This window comes from Trichechus manatus, unplaced genomic scaffold (genome assembly GCF_000243295.1).
Source record: "Trichechus manatus latirostris isolate Lorelei unplaced genomic scaffold, TriManLat1.0 scaffold00001, whole genome shotgun sequence".
Lineage (NCBI taxonomy): Eukaryota > Metazoa > Chordata > Mammalia > Sirenia > Trichechidae > Trichechus > Trichechus manatus.
The window spans coordinates 42,026,390-42,045,734 of NW_004443937.1; the positions used below are offsets into that span (position 1 = coordinate 42,026,390).

General features: G+C 45.5%; 1 protein-coding gene across 1 annotated transcript in view; it reads right to left on the reverse strand.

Annotated features, from left to right (window-relative positions):
- The window catches only part of CADPS (calcium dependent secretion activator), a 548,960-nt gene that overhangs the window by 404,480 nt on the left and 125,135 nt on the right, over positions 1–19,345 (reverse strand). Inside the window, 2 exon segments of the mRNA XM_023727714.1 lie at positions 2,282–2,614; positions 13,903–14,016. Of these exon segments, the coding sequence (XP_023583482.1) occupies positions 2,282–2,614; positions 13,903–14,016 (447 nt within the window).

The window sequence follows — 19,345 nt, forward strand, 5'->3', positions numbered from 1 at the left end:
TTCAAAATAATTTGACGCAATCAGAGAAATCCCCTACCTCTGAGTTGGCAATTAGTGTTTTCAATCAAAGTTGGCTTAGAAGAAAGATGCCAGGAATATCTTTGAACGTACCATATGTATTATATCATGAAATACTAAACAAACTCCTGCTTACAAAAACATTCAGAAAATTCTGGGTGAGATATAATAGTTGGCAACAAGACCCCTCCTACCAATTAAAACAATTCTCCATTATCCATTTTTCAATCTGGCAAACATTTACTGAACACCCACTACGTGCCAAACACTGTTTAATGCACTGGAAATATTAGTAAATAAGGGAAAGATGAATCCCACAGTCATGGGGCTAACAGTCTGGTGAGGCTGGGTGGGTACAGTGAGACAGATAATAAACAGATTACCAAGATTAACAAGACAGCGAAAAATGGTGATAAAGGCTGGGATGAAAATGGAGTAGGGGACGTGATAGAGGGCAGGTTGGTGGAGACTCCAGCAAGGGGAACTTTAGATGGGGTGCTCTTGGAAGACCTCTCGGAGAAGGTGACGCCTAAGCTGTGCCAGTCATGCAAAGGGCCTGGCAAAGAGTCTTCTGAGCTGAGGGAAAAGCAAACATGAAGACCCAGAGGTGGGAACCAGTGTGATGTGCTGGGGAAACAGAAAGATGGTCAGTGACTATGCACGCTGGCGAGTGCCGTGCAGATCAGCGCCCTTACTGGCTCATGGAATGCTTTTAGGCCTTAGTTGGGGTGCTACTCTGACTGTGATGGGACACCCCTGGAGAGTTTTAAGAAGAAGAGTTACACGATCCAATTTATATTTTAAAAAGACTACTCTAGCTGCTGTGTAGTGGATCCATTCTAGTAGGGCAAGAGGGCAGGCGGGGCTAACAGCTAGGTACACCCTGCAGCCATCCACCTAAGGGACACTGGGGGCTTAAACCAACGGTAGCTGTGGAGGCAGGAAGAAACAACCCTCAAAATGCAGTAGTTCTTGTGTTAAATGTTTATAGCACTGTTCTGATAGTGCCGTAAATGTTTAACACAATTTAACCTCCTTTAGGAGGTAGAGTTGGCCCAGGTAAACCAAGAAATAGCTGAGTTTCTTAGAAGAGGAAGGGCATCAAAATTTCCTGGGAGGGAGGCCCTTGTTTAAAATGCTATGAGTTGAAATTGACTCGAATGGCACATAACAGCAACAGCAACCACCTGGGGGCATCTGGGGTTCCGTGGCAGAATTCTCCCCTTCCAGGCAGGAGGCCCTGGTTAGATTCCTGGTCAATGCACTTCATATGCAGCCACCACCTCCTTTACAGTGGATGCTTGTGTGTTGCTGCGATACTGAACAGGTTTCAGTGGAGCTTCCAGACTAAGACAGACTAGAAAGAGAGGCCCGATGATCTACTTCTGAAAGTCAGCCAGTGTAAATCCTATGGATCACAACGGTCTGATCCACAGCCAATCATGGGGATGGTGCTGGACTGGGCAGCATCTCCTTCTGAGGTACATGGGGTCACCGTGAGTCGGGGCCAACATGATGGCAACTAACAAGAGCCTTGGAGCTGCAGAATCAGAATGTTTAGAGCAGTGGGCTGGGAACGCGCATTTCAGAAACACTCCCAGATGATACTCACGAAAATATGCAAACAACTACAAAGTACGCGCTCAGTATTTGTTGAAGGAATGAATAAATAGGAAGCTTAGGCTGGTAATCAAGATCCAGGGTGGTTCCCTTTCCACACTCCTACCCAGAGGACGTACAGGCCCATTTTGGGGGTGAGCCCAAGCAGAGTCACAGTTAGCCCCTCAGATTCACTCGGTAACGCATGGTGTGGCTAGCATACGTTTACGATTAACCACAAGCCCTCCAGAAGCTTCCTGTTTGAGACAATTACTCGTGGTGATCAAGTGCCAAGTCCAGTTGTCTCCCCAGTGGAGGAAGTGCACACCCCTCAACGGGTACACACAATGTATTTTAAAGGCAGAACCAGTTCTTAAAAAGAAAAGAAAAATCATGGTTTTGATGTTGTAGCACTTACAGTACAGTGGGAGCTGGGCCTTGCTCATAGGCCGACCTATCATCAGGCACAATAGGCACACTGCCCAGGGCCATGATGCTCTTGGGGGCTTGTGAAAATGTTTTAATTTCTTTTAAAACAAGAAGCGTGAATATATTCTAGCCTGGATTCTATTCAACTTTATACCAGTATAGACGTAAAATATAATTTTTTAAGTCACACTACGGCCCTGCTCACCTACAAAAGCCTAGGTGAGAGGCCCCTTACCTGGCAGGCATTGTACAGGAGCTGGTGTTCAAACTTCTTGATCCCAAGGATGTTCTGGAACATCTCGTAGAGTTGCTCCTTGCTCAGAATCAGCTCGGAGGCTGCGCTGGCTGTCATGCGGGCCTGCTGCTTCCTGGGGTCCTCTTCCCCACGGTAGATGGCGTCAAACTTGGCCATCCAGGAGCTCAGCACGGTCTCTTTGCTGAGGCCGTCAATCTCAGGCAGGCTACGCACCCTCTTCTCAATGTGCTTCTTGAAGACCTCCCGCGAGTCGTTGGCAGAGCAGCCCCCACTCTGAACCATGCGGGCCACACGGTCGCTCTTCAGAAACACCTGGGCAAAGGCAAGGCCAGGAGAGAGTGAGACATTGCCCATGGAGGCACAGTTCACTGGGGCTGGGCACTGTGCCGACCCCCTCACATGCACCTCAAGGGACATGAAAGTGGGTCCAGCGCTGCCCCCCATCCCAGCTGCGCAAACTCAGACAAGTCACTTAGATATTTTGCTTCCGTGTCCAAACATGCAAGATGAGAACAGCAGCAGCGCACACCGAGACGATAATGCCAGGAGAGGGGCACAGAGAAGTGGGAAAGCACAGACTCTGAGCTCACACTGCCTGGGTTCCTTCTCTGCCACTTCACAGCTGTGTGCCTTTCGGCAAGTTAACCTCTCTGTACCTCAGTTTCCTTATCCATAAAATGGGGGTAATAGTACCCTACGTCATAGGCATTTTCAACTGAGGATTAAATGAGTTAAGATACGAGAAACACTGAAAACGGTTCCTGTTGTCGTTGTGTGCCTTCAAGTTGACTCCGACTCACAGTGACCCTGGAGGACAGAGTAGAACTGCACCATAGGGTTTCCAAGGAGCAGCTGGGGGATTCGAACTGTCGACCTTCTGGTTAGCAGCCTGAGCTCTTAACCACTGCACCATCAGGGCTACAAAAACAGTACCGAATCTCCATTAAATGACAGATGAGCTGTTGTTTTTGTTGTCTGTGAAGTATCTGGCACAGTGCCTGGCACACAGCACTTAAACATTCACCATTATTTGTATCTCTTTTTAACCACACAATGATATTCAACACAATTCAAATTAAACAAGTATCAGGTAAATATTTGCTGGATGTCTGCTTCCCATCCTGAAATACAAACTCCACATTGGGGAGGGGACTCGGTCCTTGCTCCCCACAATATCATTGGTACCTAGGACAGCGCCTAGCACTGACAATGTGATTCAGCAAGAAAGTGAGTGTGATATTCAGTCCGTTCTGTAGCTGGAGAAACCAAGGCTCCCTAGACATGCTCTAGGTAATTCAAATTGGTTGACTACAAAAGAAAACTCTTTTGACCCCACCCAGGCTCCCTCCTTCCCCATGGCTCTCTGCCTGGTGGAGAACCTTGGTCTGCTCTGCGGCTGCTGCCTGGGTCCTGGAACCAAGCCATCCATAAAACCTTATTAAGAACGTTCTGCTTTCGCTCCAGCACCCACCATCGAGAAGCTTACACAGCTACATGGTTCTGGGGTGTAATACAAGGCACTGAAGGCACTGCTTCATCCTCAGAGAGAGGATGCATCTGACACTTCTGCGCTGTGTCCTGGTCACACTTCAGAAGGCGGGTAAATATCCTTCCAAAGACAGAGCAAATGCTCGCTCCCTGTCAGATTTCAGAAAACGCCCTTGTTGGCCACGAGACAGCCTTGACTGGGGGGCATCTCATTGCCTCCTGGTTTATCACAAAGCCTTTCCCAGGGAGGAGAAATGTTAGAATGGTGGACTCCATTTATTCTCGACTTAAGGAACTAATTTAGAGAGAAGAAGGACTGAGGGTTTGCGTCACAGGCTAGAGGCCATGGCCTGTTTCCCTGTGCCTGGAACTGGTACATGGTTGAGACCTCATAGTTCAACTTAAAATCAATTATAGAGAAAGTATTTCAAACGAATCCTCAGGGCTTGTGCGTCTTAATGAGCTAAAGAATTCACCTGAAAAGCTGTAATGTTTAATGCAGATGGTTTCTCCATTTAACACATTATGTGTCTCAGTCACAGGTCTAGATCCCAAAGAAAAAGCATCAAAGTTTTGAGGCAGATAGAAGTTTCCGGAGTGGTAGTGTAGCACTGTGACAAGAGCTGTAAGCCATGAGCGCAGGCCAGCTCTGCCTCTAACTTGCTGTGTGACCTTGGGTAAGTCGTCACCCACCCTCTGATTTTCCAGTCTCTCGTCTGTACACCGAATGGTTGTCCTTCCAGCTTTGATGTTTACATTCTTCTTCATGAACCTACTCACTCTTTCTATGGGCACTCACCAGGTGGAGGGCACTGTGCCAGGTGCCAGGTGCCAAGGGTAGAGTGGTGAGCAAAACAGACACAGACCTTATGGGCCACAAACGTCACCCCAATAATCCCATACAAATATAATCTGGGATAAGTGCTATCCAGGGAAAGTACAGGGGACCACGAGACTCAGTAATCTGTTCTGGTCCATGCTCAAGAAAGACTTCCTGGAGGAATACACCTTTGAGACAGTTTGGGAAAGATGGATAGGTGAGGAGAGTGTGAAAGAATATTTCACAGAGAAGGAACGATACGTGTAAAGACCCCGGCGGTCTGAGGAAATGAGGATGATCCCATGTGGCAAAGCACTGAGGGGCGGGGGAGTGGATGATGCAAGACGGGCAGGAAGCAGCCAGACGGTCAAGAACACGGGCTCCACATTAAGGGTGCTGAGCTTCATTGTAAGGCCACCTGGAAGCCATTGAAGGCTTTAAGCTGAAAAATGGCACAATCGAATTTACATTCTTTGACTTCATTGTGGAGAACAGACCTGGCGGAGGCCAAGACACCACCCAGTTGAGCTGGAAGCACCTGTTGGGGTTCAGGTGAGTGATGATGGTGGTGGAGATGGAAAGGGGTTAATTCTTTGCTGTCGGCTCTATTGGACACCTGAGAGAGGCGACTTGAAAACACTGACCTGATAATGAAACCATGCTCTCCTTCCATCTGCCCACCAGTGTCCCACAGATTTGGGGCAGGTCCCACTGTAAGTTCTCAACACCATATTCCTTTCCCCCAAAGTCCTTCCACAGCTGGCATCTGAAACTTGTTTTCTGAGTGTTTGGTTAACGAATATAACTGCGAATAGATACAAACATCAAGAAGTCAGGGGTTGTAGCTGCTTTTCCTGTGACTTCTTCCTAGTTCCTTGTGCTTGGCAGAGCTGATGCTCAGTAAACATTTGCTAAACGAGTACGTGAACGAGAACAAGGCCAGCTCCTCTGGCAGAGACCCTATTGAATGAGACTGTGTTAGGACGGAGACAAGAAGGAGAGGGGAAATCAGCAGGCACAATATAACCGACTTTGGCTACATTTTCTGTGGGATCTGATAATACGGGAGTTAGAAATGAGGATGCTGCCTCACTGGGCACCCTGCTGGTGTCCCTACCTGACTGGGTGGCCCCCAGATCCTGGCACAACATCGGCCTTGCATAATCCCTTCCTTTGTACATAGTAGCCACTCAGTACATATTTGTTGAACCTCTAGATGCATGACCTTAGACAGTCACTTAACTCCTTTCAACCTCACTCTCCTCTGCTGTCCTCCGGGGTTAACCCAGCCAGCCTTCTCTGACAAGGACCAAACAGAGAGGACTTGGAAACATGGAGAGCATGTCTGTCCAGAGGTAATATGTGACTGCCAGATCCCTGCCAGAGGGGAGATGGGTGGAATGTGAAGAGGGTGGAGGAAGGAAGCTGAAGACTGAGGAGACAGGAAGGATGGGGTGCCAGAAGGCGGTAAGACAGTCACGGGGAAAGAAGGCGGCAGCAGGAAAGTAATTTGCCAGGCACATCATCTGTCTCAGCTTCTCAGTCCGCCAGAGAGGACGTGGGGCCCGGGTCAGCTTCACTCTGTGGTGAATACAGCCACTAACCACTGCTGTGTCTGTGTCTTCCTGAAATAACCCTCGAAACTCATTTGTGCTGGGAACCTTTTTTTTGTTTTGTTTTTTTTGGTGGCTGCCACAAGAGCCTTCAACCCCAGGCAGAGTTCTATGCAGGCACATCCATAAATCCTCCTGTACGCCTCTGCCAACTTCCAGACAGGTCCTAATGGGAGATGCAAGATAAACAAATAAATACAAGACTGTGAAGGGCAGTCGGTGCAGTGACTCGACCTCATCCATCAGTCCTTCCCTCCCCCACCAGAGCCAAGCAATCGCAAGGTTGCTTTAGAGACCAGCAAACACATTAGTACTTAGTGGCTGCGCTCACCACCCGGTGAGGCTAGCCCAGCCCCCACTTCCTTTCCGACAGGCTGAGAAGACAGGATAGACCCTTTCCTGCTCTAAAAAGCTTACCATTCCAGCATAAATAAGACAAAGATCTAGATGATAGAGTAAATAAGATTTTTGTAAAAGCCCGCTTGGTATTAATGAATGGTGCATAAATAATGGGGGACAGTAGGTATTGAGTTTAGGGGCATGGGCTCTGGTGTCAGACCATCTGGGTTAAAATCCTGGCTTGACCCCTTGCTAGTTTTTGTTCCCTCAGTAAGTTACTTAATCTTTCTTGGCTTCGATTTCCTCACCTTTAAGATGGGGATGATAAAAATCCTGCCTTGTAGGATTTTAGTGAGATTCAATGGGATCATGCATGTCAATTGGTTAGCATGGAGCCTGTAAGAAATTAAGGATGTAATAAAAGTTAGCTGTTATTTTTTAATGGACTATCATGGAGCAATGCAAAAGATATGTATTTTTTCATAAGCATCAAAAGATATCCATGATATATTGATAAGCAAGAGATTCTCAGTGATAGGGGTGAGGTGAGGTTGGGAATAAGACATGGCCCGGGACTGAGAATACCACAGGTAACAATAACTTTTACAGATGAGAATATGTCAGATGTGTGACTTTTGTATAGGTAGGAAGGAGACTGAAAACTACTGTGCTAAATAAAAGAAGTGGGTTATTAATATCTTGCAGTATTTTCCCATTTTAATGCAGAAAACAAATAGCTATCTTTATGTGTAGATAACTGGAGCCCTGGTGGCACATGGGTTAAGCGCTCAGCTGCTCACCAAAAGGTCGGCAGTTCGAATCCACCAGCTGCTCCTTGGAAACCCTGTGGGGCGGTTCTATTCTGTCCTACGGGGTCGCTGTGAGTCGGAATCGACTCAACGGCAATGGGTTTTTGGGCTTTATGTGTAGAGACACATTAAAAAAAAAAAAACAAACTCCTAAAGCTATATACCTAAAGTTAACAATGGCTGCCTAGGACGATAGGATTACAGGCTGGTTTTTGTGTGTTTTTTTTTAACCATTTTAACTGAGAATTTTTTCTAGATAGATTTGTTTTTCATAATCACCACATTATACCCACATAATCTTTGAGGAAAGGTTCATGTTAATTTTTAAAATACATTTTTGGATCTTAAAGATATTCCTGACCAAAAAGCATAGGATTCTGGGGCAAACTTCAGAGGTAAATCTGGGGCCGTGGCCTTGTGGGAGGCGGCAGTAGGTTAGAGGCCAAAGCAATTCCCCTGCCCCTTTCTCTACCCCTTCCCCCTGCATCGACCTTGCACACCTTACTCCATGCTCAGCCTCCAAAACTCGGGAGTAGATTCCTAGATTGAGTCTATGAAGTGTCAACTCTGTTATTTCTGTCCAGCAAACGGTCCCCACTGTTCTCGCCTTCTTCTCTGATATGTTAATCACGACACTTGCCAAGCCCTACACTGAGTATGAAGAGAATAAATCTATACGTAGGTATGTATATGTGGTGTCAGGTGGCGTCAGGCCGATTTCGACTCACAGCGACCCCGTGTGACAGAGTAGGACTGTCTCATACGGTTTTCTAGGTTGCCAGGTCTTTTCTCCCACAGTGCGGCTGGGTGGGTTCAAACCATCAGCCTTTCGGTTAGCAGCCAAGGGCTTAACCACTGCACCACCAGTCTGGGTGTGTCTAGGTGTGTGTATGTCTGGGTGTGTGTATGCCCAGACAAGAATGTATGTGTGTATATACAGATAGATGTATATATATGCACACACACATACATACCTACGCATACCCAAACACACCCGTATATGTATGTGAATATATAAATATACAAATATATAAAATCTCATTTTGCCCTGACAATCATTATACAAGGCATGGTCCTATTACACACGAAGAAACTGAGGCTCAGACTTGGCCAAGGTGCCACGGCCAGTGTGTAGCAGAACCAGAATTCAACCCCACATCTGTAAGACACTACACCCCTGCTCTTGACCACTCTGCCTCTGCCTCCTCCTTGCCTGGCTTCCTCCACCAGGACAAGTGCCTTTAGAACTGAGTTACTCTTCTAGGGATGTATCTGCTTCAAGGCCACTGAGAAGTTACAGTGGTTTTGCTTATTGGAAAATATATTGTTTCATTTCAGATAAACGGCTGAGTGTGACTTGATCTATGTTTCTTTGGTTAAAAAAAATCAATGATAAAGATTCTTGAAAGCATTTAACCCTGTGTAGAGAGAACCTGCTGTTTACGTCTCTCCACATCCTTCCCATTCAGATAAGAGCACCTCAGTATTTCTTCAGAGAACCCCTTTTTCCACTGCACACAGTTTTAGTGGGATTATCAGTTATGGGGCCTTGTCCTTCCCTAGCTAAGTGGGGGGTTGGGACCTGAGCTCCGCCAACAAGGCTCCCCCTTCTGGGGATCAGATTCTGAGTGGGGTGGCACAAGATCGGAACGGGGTTGGCATGGATTCATCCCAGCGGTGAGGCATCCGGCAGATCCTCTACCTGGCTTCCGGAAACAAGCTGTCCTGGTAGAAGCCTTTTCCAAAGCCTGGTTCGCATATAATAATATAAAATTATTATCATTATTATTGGTTTAATTTAACCACAGTCCATTTCTACCATAGTCCACACCTCCACTTGCCGCCAAATCCTCGTTTCCTTCCAGCAAGATCTAAGTGAGGAAAGGTTTTGGAAAACTGCTCCATCCACCTCTGTTCTCTTCTCTCTGATGTCAGGGCCAGCGCGTGAAGGGACCGAGATTAATCGGGGGTGTGGGCGTGAGGCAAAGGGGTGAGAGGGTGCATATTTTAGACATTTGTCTTAAAAGACTTGAGAGTTAGAAAAGGTTGGGGCCCTGGAGCTGTGGGTGGTTGCTCTGATGTCTCAGGAACATGGGTGTGGGAAGAGCATGGAGCTCCCCAGGGCAGCCACCTGAGCCCCCAGCCCTCAAAGCCATAATAGAGGGGATTAAAGGATTAATCCGATGCTCTGCTTAATCTGCACTGACATCAGGGCCCCCAGGGAAGGGCAAAATAAACCTGCAGGCTCTCAGGGCCACGGGGAACCTTGGTGTCCCTTCACCCCACCCCAGCCAGGGCCCAGGCCTCGCCAGCGGCCTTGGTTACCACATGGGTGGTGAACAGCAGCACCTTCCCTACTCTTTTTATTTTTTGAAAAATATTGTTCTTTACTACTCAAACCAATATCACCTTAGGAAAGCACGGCTAATGCCTAAAACAGACTTCTTCTACTACAGTCATCGCAGAACTTTTGGGAGAAAAAGCTGCGCTGTTCTCTTAAAGTCATTACTGTTGGTGACCTGGGATGCAGAGATGTGGTATGGCGGGGTGGGCTGGGGTGGGCTGGGGTGTGCATCTGTGTGTGTGTGTGTGTGTGTGCACGCGCCGGTGTGTGTGTGTGTGCACACAGGTGTGCATGTGTGTCTGCGTGTGTGCATGTGTGTCTGCTTGTGTGCGCGTGTGCGTGTGTGCGTGTGCGCGCACACATGAGAGAGATGTTGGAAGGAGGAAATCTGTTGGTTTTGCCTGCTGAGCATACATTCACATTTGTTCTGTAAAACCCCCCTAATTTCTTATTGGGAACCGCTGCACTTTCAATGCTGATAGTCCCAGTGAGGGTGACCCCGCACTCAGGCTCCAGAGCTGGCATTTGTCCTAGGCCCGATCCTCCAGGATATTTTACCTCCCAGCCACTGGGATTGTTTTAAGAAGGAACACATGCCCCATGTCAGTCCAGCCAGAGTTACCCCTGGGCCTTTTGTGGGACTCTCAGCAAGGAGGTGTTCTCTTCATTCCTGGGGTTGCTAAGCTGGTAAGACATGAAATGGATCTGCTAGTGTCCTCCACATGGAGAGAACTGACCCAAGAATGAAGCCAACGCAGGAGAAAGCAGAGGAGATAGAGGGGAAAAGATACTCATCTTGCTGGCATCTTTGGAGTCTCTGGATCCAGCCATACCTGAAGCCAGACCTACCCCTAGAATTTTAAATTATTGGAGCAAATAAATTTACTTTTTTGGCCAGTTTGAAGTAGGTGTCTGTCCACTGTAACTCAGAGAGTCCTGGCCAAGACAGATGCCAACAGGGAAGCAAGCAGATCCCAGAGAATGATGAAGGAGGAGATACTAGCTTCCCCACCACCCGAGAGTGAAGGGAAAGGGAGAAAGGAAGGGGTAAAAGAAAGAGATCTCTCCCAAGTAAGTATTAAGCCTGTCCCCTTGATTGGGGACACTTGCTTTTCAGGATTAGATTTCCTTGGAAAAGCCGATCTCAAGACTTCAGAAGCTTTACTAATGAATACAAACCAAAAAAACCAGACCCGTTGCACCTTCAAGTCAATTCTGACTCGTAGCAATCCTACATGACAGAGTAGAACTGCCCCATAGGGTTTCCAAGGAGCAGCTGGCAGATTCCAATTGCCCATCTTTTGGTTAGCAGCCGTAGCACTTAACCACTGGGCCATCAGAGTCCAGTGGTTAATTAGGTAATTAACACTTCACATTATTCTGTATGTTGCACAAATCTTAATAGGAAATACTTAGCAATTTCTCAACGCCTGCATTCTCACCAGACCACAAAGGAGCTCTTTCAAATACACGAGCCACTACAGAGGGAAATGGGGGGATCCCTGTAGACACCCATTGCCTTCCAGTCGATTCTGACTCACAGCAACCCTACAGGACAGAGGAGAGCTGCCCCATAGGGTTTCCAAGGCTGTAATTTTTTTTTTTTTTTTTTTTTTAATTGTGCTTTAGGTGAAAGTTCACAGCACACATTAGTTTCTCATCAAACATTTATACACAAATTGTTTTGTGACATTGGTTGCGATTCCCGCATTATGTCAGCGCTCTCCCCTTTTCCCTTTGCACCCTGGGTTCCTGTGTCCATTCGTCCACTTCTCCCCTCTCTTCCTGCCTTCTCATCTTTGCTTTCGGGCAGGTGATGCCCATTTGGTCTGTATACTTGATTCAGCAAAGAAGCACGTTCCCCACTTGTGTTCCTGTTTGTTTTATAGGCCAGTTTAATCTTTAGCTGAAAGGTGGACTTCGGGAGTGGCTTCAGTTTTGAGTTAGCAGAGTGTTTGGGGGCCACAGTCTTGGGGGTTCCTGTAGTCTCGGTCAGGCCAGTAAGTTTGTTCTTGTATTTTGCGAATTTGAATTTTGTCCTACATTCAAGACTGTTATCTTCACGGAAGCAGACTGCCACATCTTTCTCCCACAGAGCAGCTGGTGGGTTCGAACCGCTGACCTTTCAGTTAGCAGATATAAATGGTAATTTCCAAAGACTTATTAGCACACTGATGACTATTAATTTTCAAATTTAATTAATAGATAGAAATGGCACTTCATTAGTCAAATGAGCTTTCTAATTAAGATTGATAATCTACAAAGCTATAAACTCTGGTGAGTGGCTCTAAATGTGGAGAACTACTGACGAGAGTCTGCCTGCTCTGACAAGCTTCTCTCAGTAGGTCCCTCACTGACTCGAGAACTTGAAAAGGGGCGGGCGGTGGCTAACTTCATTCCCTGGCAGATTCTGAACAGAATCTTCAATTAAATATATTCAGGTTATTCACTGCCATACATCACAGTTGCTCCCAATCTCGTTTCCACTCTCCATTAAATTCAACCCAAACTGAGTCACATTAGATTAAGCCGCAAGTTTGACGCTGATTGGCAATAATTACTGCTACTTGTAAAATAAAATTAGAAGGCTTAAATTTGGACAAATATAAAAATGCACTTGACTTCTAAACCAGATCTGAGTGTGTAAAGTAAGTCTGTGGCTGGACCCAGGAAATATCAGAGAGACAAATGCTCTTTCATATTATCTGCTAATTAGCAAACTAATCAATAATATTTCCATAAGACCATTGACAGATCTAACTGCAATCTAGCTTCAGTCTTTCCATGAAAGAAGTCAAATAGCAGAAAGGAAGGAGAGTTTTACTGACTCAGGACTTCCCCACCAAGGCTAACATTGTTAAAGCATTCATTATGGACTGGATCTCCCAATGGTTAGAGCACTAGCAGAGCAGAAGCACCAGATCTGCCTGGAAACAATATGCGACCTATTAATTAAAAAGAAAGAAGGAAGGAAGGAACCCCATGGGAGGGAGGAATCACATTTTGTTGGATCTTCTCGTACTTATTTTACCATTTATTCTTATTATTTTGAATTGCATATGACAGGATGCCATAAGCTCTTCAGTGCTCAGGGTTGGTTTCTAATTATTTTAATCTGGCCTTGACAATGGATAATACATGAGGACGTGGGACTCCAAATACAGGGAATTTGTCTGATTCACGTTTAAGTAGCTTAAAATAAGGTAAAATATCTTTTAATGACAAAATAATCATTCATGAGCATATAAACCCCAAATGATACAAAATGAAGTTTGAATAAGAAAATCTGCACGTCAGGAAAACTTGATCAACGGGAAGGCATGGCACGTCCGCTTCGTTACTGACGTACAGACAACAGCCACAGAGCCAAATGTGGCGAGTATACACACCAAGAGAGAATACTGACAGATTTAAAAATACCTACGGAGTTGCAAATCCACTTTACTGATAAACCTCTGCGTTCTAGCAGTGAGAAGCTATCTGTGATGCAGACTCAAGACATATTCTCTCCCTGTAGGTCTTCTTCAGGGAAAAGTATTACGTTTTTGACAGTGTTCTGTTTTTGTTGTTGTTCGGTGCCATTGAGTCCATTCCAACTCACCGTCACCCTACAGGACAGAGTAGAACTGTCCCAGAGGGTTAGCAGCCTGAGCTCTTAACCACTGAGCCACCAGAGCTCCAAAAGAACCCACAGGACCATTTTAATAGAAGAAAAACAAGGGAGCTGGTTAAGACACCATTCTTGGGAGGTGGTAACATCCTTTGAAAAGGATATAAGTAGTGGGAAATGCTCCAGACTCAGTTCAAGTCTTCGCTTGTGGCATTTTAACAGCTGTGTAACCCTAAGTAATGGACTTAACCTCTCTGAGTCTAGGTCTTTTCATCAGTAAAGGGAATAATAGCAAGACCTCACTCATAGGGCTATTGTGAAGATTTAACAGGAAATTATATGCAAAGCACGTAGCACACTGCCTCATATAAAAATTACTTGGTAAACAGTAGCTTCTATTTACAGATTCTCCCCCAAACAAAACACTGGTTTCCTTAAAATTGCTTTGGTTATTTTGCAAGGCAACCAATCACCAACCCCTCTGCCTCAGGAGGGATGGTCCTGTGGAAGGCCAGCAGCTCAGTCCTGGGGCCTTGGGTGTGGGCTGTCTGACCTTCTTCTGTATGGTAAGCCTTACCTCATAGTAACTCTGGACGGCGTTCATGAAGGCTTCGTCGGCCACGATCTGGGTTTCTCCGTTGAGGAAAGCCTGGAAGCGGTCCTTGACTGTCTGCAGCTGCTGTTTGCTGATCTGTGAGAAGCAGAGAAGGAGGGGACAGTGAGGACTTGTTCTAGACAAGTATCATGGCTACTCTGCACTGAAGAGGCACAGGTGCAGTGGTGTGCTGGGGCCAGCTCGCACAGGATCTCAAGAGCTTATCGTTAAATTTGCAGGGATTTTGAGAGCGGGTTGTTAAACGCAGCCATTATTAAAAAATTTAAAAATATAAACTTAAAATTAAAAACAAAGGTAACACATACTAAAAACTCATTGCCTCCTGATGATCTTATCACGTTTTCCTATTATCTGTACTCTTGAGTTGACTTATGTCCACCATGTTTGCATGGTGGAAATGATACATGTGGTGTGCTATTGCACATCTCTGCCCAACTCCATGTTCAGTGATGTCTCACTGGCAGGTTGATAACAGCCAAGGTAAGAGTATTTACACCAAGGAAATTGGCAAATGTTACAAATCAGGGCTTTTTTTTTTAGAGAGATGATTGTTAAAACATTTAATAGAAACACATACCGCACAGGCCCCTCAAAATCCGTTGCTGTCAAGTCGATACCAATTCATAGTGACCCTATAGGACAGAGTAGAATTGCCCCATAGGGTTTCCAAAAAGTGGCTAGTGGATTCGAACTGCTGACCTTTTGGTTAGCAACCAAGCTCTTAACCACTGTGCCACAAGGTCTCCAGAGGCCCCTCAGGTGGTCTAAAATACCGCACTAAGGACATCATGAAGATAAGCATATCATGAAGGTTTCAAACTTTATTGCTGTTGTTGCATTTATGACCACATGATGAACAATATTTAGGTACAGGACATACTTCCAGGTTGTGGCATACGTGTAGACAGTTTGGTCAGTAGGTCATGGGCAATCTCTGTTTTATCAGCACATCCCTGCCTTTCTCTCCCACTCAGGAAAACATTTCTAAAAAAATCTCTCCCCATTCTCTCTCCTCCACCTCTTATCAGGCCGTGTTCCACTGTCCTTCCAGCTCAGCATGAGTAGCACTAACTGATGAAGCCCCTTCCAATCCCTAGCCTAGGGCAGGGCTTCCATTCGTGTGATTCTGCAGCACACGCTTTGTTTTAACTACTTGTTAGTTATGATTGGAAACCCTAGTGACATAGTGGTTAAGTGCTATGGCTGCTAACCAAAAGGTCAGCAGTTCGAATATACCAGGAGCTCCTTGGAAACTCTATATGGCAGCTCTACTCTGTCCTATAGGGTTGCTATGAGTCCAAAATGACTCGACGGCAACGGGATTTTTTTTTTTTGTTTTAGTTATGATTAAGTTTGTTAGATAACTTGTTTTTTTCTTGCTGTTTTGTTCACCAGTGTTTCCCCAGGGCCTAGCTTAATGCCTTACACCAGGCAGGTACTCCAAACGTGCTGTTGAATGAATGAATAAATGAACTTCACAAAAGACACATTATTTTAGGATATCCTTAAATCAGTTCTAATTTATACAGAGAAAGTCGGCTAAAAACAGTGCCACTTTAACTGTGATTTGTAAAAAAATTATGCTTCACACTTGACAATGGAACACTGTCTGAGAACTGCTGTCTTAGTAGGAAGAGTAAGAAGATCATCTCAGACCCAGCTCTGTTGCCTACTGGGTCTTTTGGAAAAGCCACTTATAGTCTCTGAGTTGGTCAAGAGCAAAGAGCTTTTCTGAAACAGGGCCAGGTTTAAATACATAAATGTTGTCTCCTCCTCAGTTTTTTCGCCTGGAAAATGGTGATAAATCTAATTACCTACTGCCTCAGGAGGATGTAATAATTATTTTATGGGTCATCTTGGTTAGGTGATGGTTCCCAGTGGCTCGACCAAACACTAGTCTTGCTGCCGTTCCATAATGTAATCTAATATAAATTGTAGTGTAATTACGTTCCATAAAGTAATCTAACAAAACAGTCATTTGAAGTCATACTAGTATAGGGTAGATCCTAAACCTAACTACTTTTGAGTTATAAAAAGACCAGAATAGACACAGGAAACATACCTATCAGGGAGGACAGAAGCCATGTGACAATCTCCAAGGAACCAAGGAAAGCCCAGAGCTACTGACAAGGAAGGAATTGGCACGGCTGAGACCCTGATTTAGATTTCCATCCTCCGGAACTGTGAGAAAATAAATTTCTGTTCTTTAAAGACACCCACTTGTGGTATTTGTGTTACAGCAACATGAGGTAACTAACACAGTCGGTTTTGGGTGTTCAAGGATATGAGGGTTTTTTTTTTTTTTTTTTTATGAATTGCTATATAAATTTAAAGTCCTTTTAAACACCAGTCTGTGGAAAATAAAGTTTGAAGGTGTAGAAGCCTCAAGCCTGGCTTGACTTTGGACTCAGTCAGGAAAAACCAACACGAAAGAGTGTTCTGAGAATGGACACAGACAGGACTTGGGTGCTTTAGCTAACCTTTGTGACTTTGGAAGAAGTGGGGGACAATCGAGTCTGGGATGGGTATATGAGATTAGGTGTCTACCAGATTCATATTTCTCACATTCCAGAGGACCACTGTCCAACGCCAGCCACCAGTGTAAATTTACATTTTCTAGTAGCCACATTAAAAACAGAAATAGTTGAAATGAATCTAATATAGCTCATTTAACATATCCAAAAGATTTTCAATTCAACATGTCATCATTGTAGAAAACTACTGATGAGCTACTTTATATTCCTTTTTTATACAAAATCTGACTTTATTTTCCGCGTACAGCGGATCTCAGGTCAGACGAACCACGCTGGCAGTACTCAGCGGCCACAGGCGGCAGCAGCTGTCTGTGGGGCAGCAAGGCCACCAGCACAGAGAGGGTTCCCTTGTAGCCACTTCTGCTTTTCTGTTCTGACCCAAGGATGTGGGTATCAGTGCGGTTGTACAGAAAATCATAGCTATTTTGTATGTGCTTAAAACCACTTACAGTAAAATATGAGGTAGTGATTGAATTGCTCATAAAAATGACACCATAACAGGAATTTGTTTTTGAATAGGCCACTTTTAACTGGCCCAAGCCATAAACCCTTACAGCACAGAACCAGTCAAGGCATCTCACAGAATTCCTTGCTCAGAATGCTTTCAAAGCTGGGTCAGTACCAGGCTTGCGTGATTTTGGAGATGGGGTAGTAGGGCAGGAAACCTTGTTTTGCCTTCAATGCTTAAGTAATTGAAATAAAATTAGATGCCGTACAACAATCTACTGAGACAGACTGCTGACCTGGGCCAAATCCATTCTCTCTCTAACCTTCAGAAATAAGTGTCACACTCATCCATTTTGGAAATTTTATGGAGCACCTACCATCTGCCCAGCCCTGTAGTAGTCCCTGAGGGTTCAGTGGTCAACAAAATACACCCAATTCCTGACCTCACAGGGCATCCCAGCTGGGGTTACACACTGAGGAATCAAAAGAAATAGGGGATTGTCCTCCAGGAACTCGGAGTCTAGATGGAGAAGAAAAGCATACAATTCAGAGCACTAAACTCTTGTTTAGGATTTCAGAGGGGAGAGATTACAGAATATCCAAACCCACTGCCATCGAGTTGATTCCGATTCACAGCGACCCTGTAGGACGGAGTAGAACTGCCCCATAGGGTTTCCAAGGCTGTAACCTTACAGAAGCAGACGGCCCCATCTTTCTCCTGTGCAGAGGCTGGTGGGTTCGAACCACATCGACCTTTCAGTTAGCAGCCGAGCGCTTAAGCACTGCATCACCAGGGCTCCTTTTACAGAATATAAGACTCTCAAAATGAAAAAAAAAAAAAAAAAAACCTTCAGGAACATTAATTTCAGTCAAGTTCAAAGAACATACATCATGAAGCCATACAAAACATCTCATGCTTCTAGGGTCTCAAAAGCCTGTGAGCGGTCATCTAAGATACTCCCTCTTTGGGAGCAAGGGAGAATGAAGAAAACAAGATACAAGGGAAAGATATAGTCCAAAGGACTAATGGACCACATCTACCACGGCCTCCGCTAGACTGAGTCCAGAACAACTAGATGGTGGCTACCACCACTGACTGCTCTGACTGGGATCACAGTGGAGGGTCCCAGACAGAGCTGGAGAAAAATGTAGAACAAAATTCTAACTCACAAAAAAAACACCAGGCTTGCTGGCCTGACAGGGACTGGAGAAACCCCGAGAGTATGGCCCCTGGACTCCCTTTTAGCTCAGTAAAGAAGTCACTCCCAATGTTCACCCTTCAGCCAAAGATTAGATAGGCCCATAAAATAACATGAGACTAATGGGGCACAACAGTCCAGGGACAAGGACTTGAAGGCAGGAGGGGACAGGAAAGCTGGTAATAGAGAACCCAAGGTCGAGAAGGGACAGTGTTGACATGACGTGGGGCTGTTAACCAACATCATAAAACAATATGTGTACTGTTTAATGAGAAACTAGTTTGTTCTGTAAGCCTTCATCTAAAGTACAATTAAAAACAAAATTAAAAATAAAGAAAACATCTCAGGCTTCTCTCGCCACATCAAGCTCTTGGCAGGAGAGTTAGAGGCATGGATTCTAGGAGCAAACGCTTGCTTGAGGCTGAGTTTCGCCCTCGCCAGTTCAAATGCGCTGCTTTTCTCAGCATTAATTAAGCAAGCATAGTGTTTAATTATTTATACAGTCAACTCGCTAGCTGGGTTCCACTGGGAAAACGACAAACTTTTCTACACTTCATTTTTTTCACATCTTTAAAACGGGGCCAATGCAGACCTCATAAGATTGTCGTGATGACGCACCGGGGAAGTGAACTATTCACCGCAGAACCTGGCACAGAAAGAACGCTCAGCAAGTCTTGGCTGCTGTGATTATTAACTCTCACCTGTGTGTCTTTGCATACACTTCCCTCAGGATGCTTTCAAATGAGAAGATTTCATACCTATCCTTCAGAATTCAGTGCACATGGCTCTCCCCACGCTCCCCTGGGTGGCGGCGGGGGGGTGGGGGTTGCTACTTGCTCAGTACCTGTTTCACCATCCTAAAGGTGCGGGTATCCTTCTGTGGAGCGGTTATTTCACACCAGTGCTCCCAGTATGCACAGCCACCACCTGTCGGTCAGCGGAGGCTTATGTGCTGCTATGATGCTGAACAGGTTTCAGCAGAGCTTCTAGACTAAGATGGGCTAGACAGAAAGGCCTGGCGATCTGCTTCAGAAAGTCAGCCAGTGAAAACCCTGTGGATCACAAGGGTCCAAGCCACAGCCGATCGTGGAGATGGCACAGGACCGGGCAGTATTTTGTTCCGTTGCACGTGGGATGGCCACGCGTCAGAGGCCAACTTGACACAAGCTAACAACAATAACCATACTGCTCCCAGGCCAGGTCACGAGGCAGGAGTTGAGAACA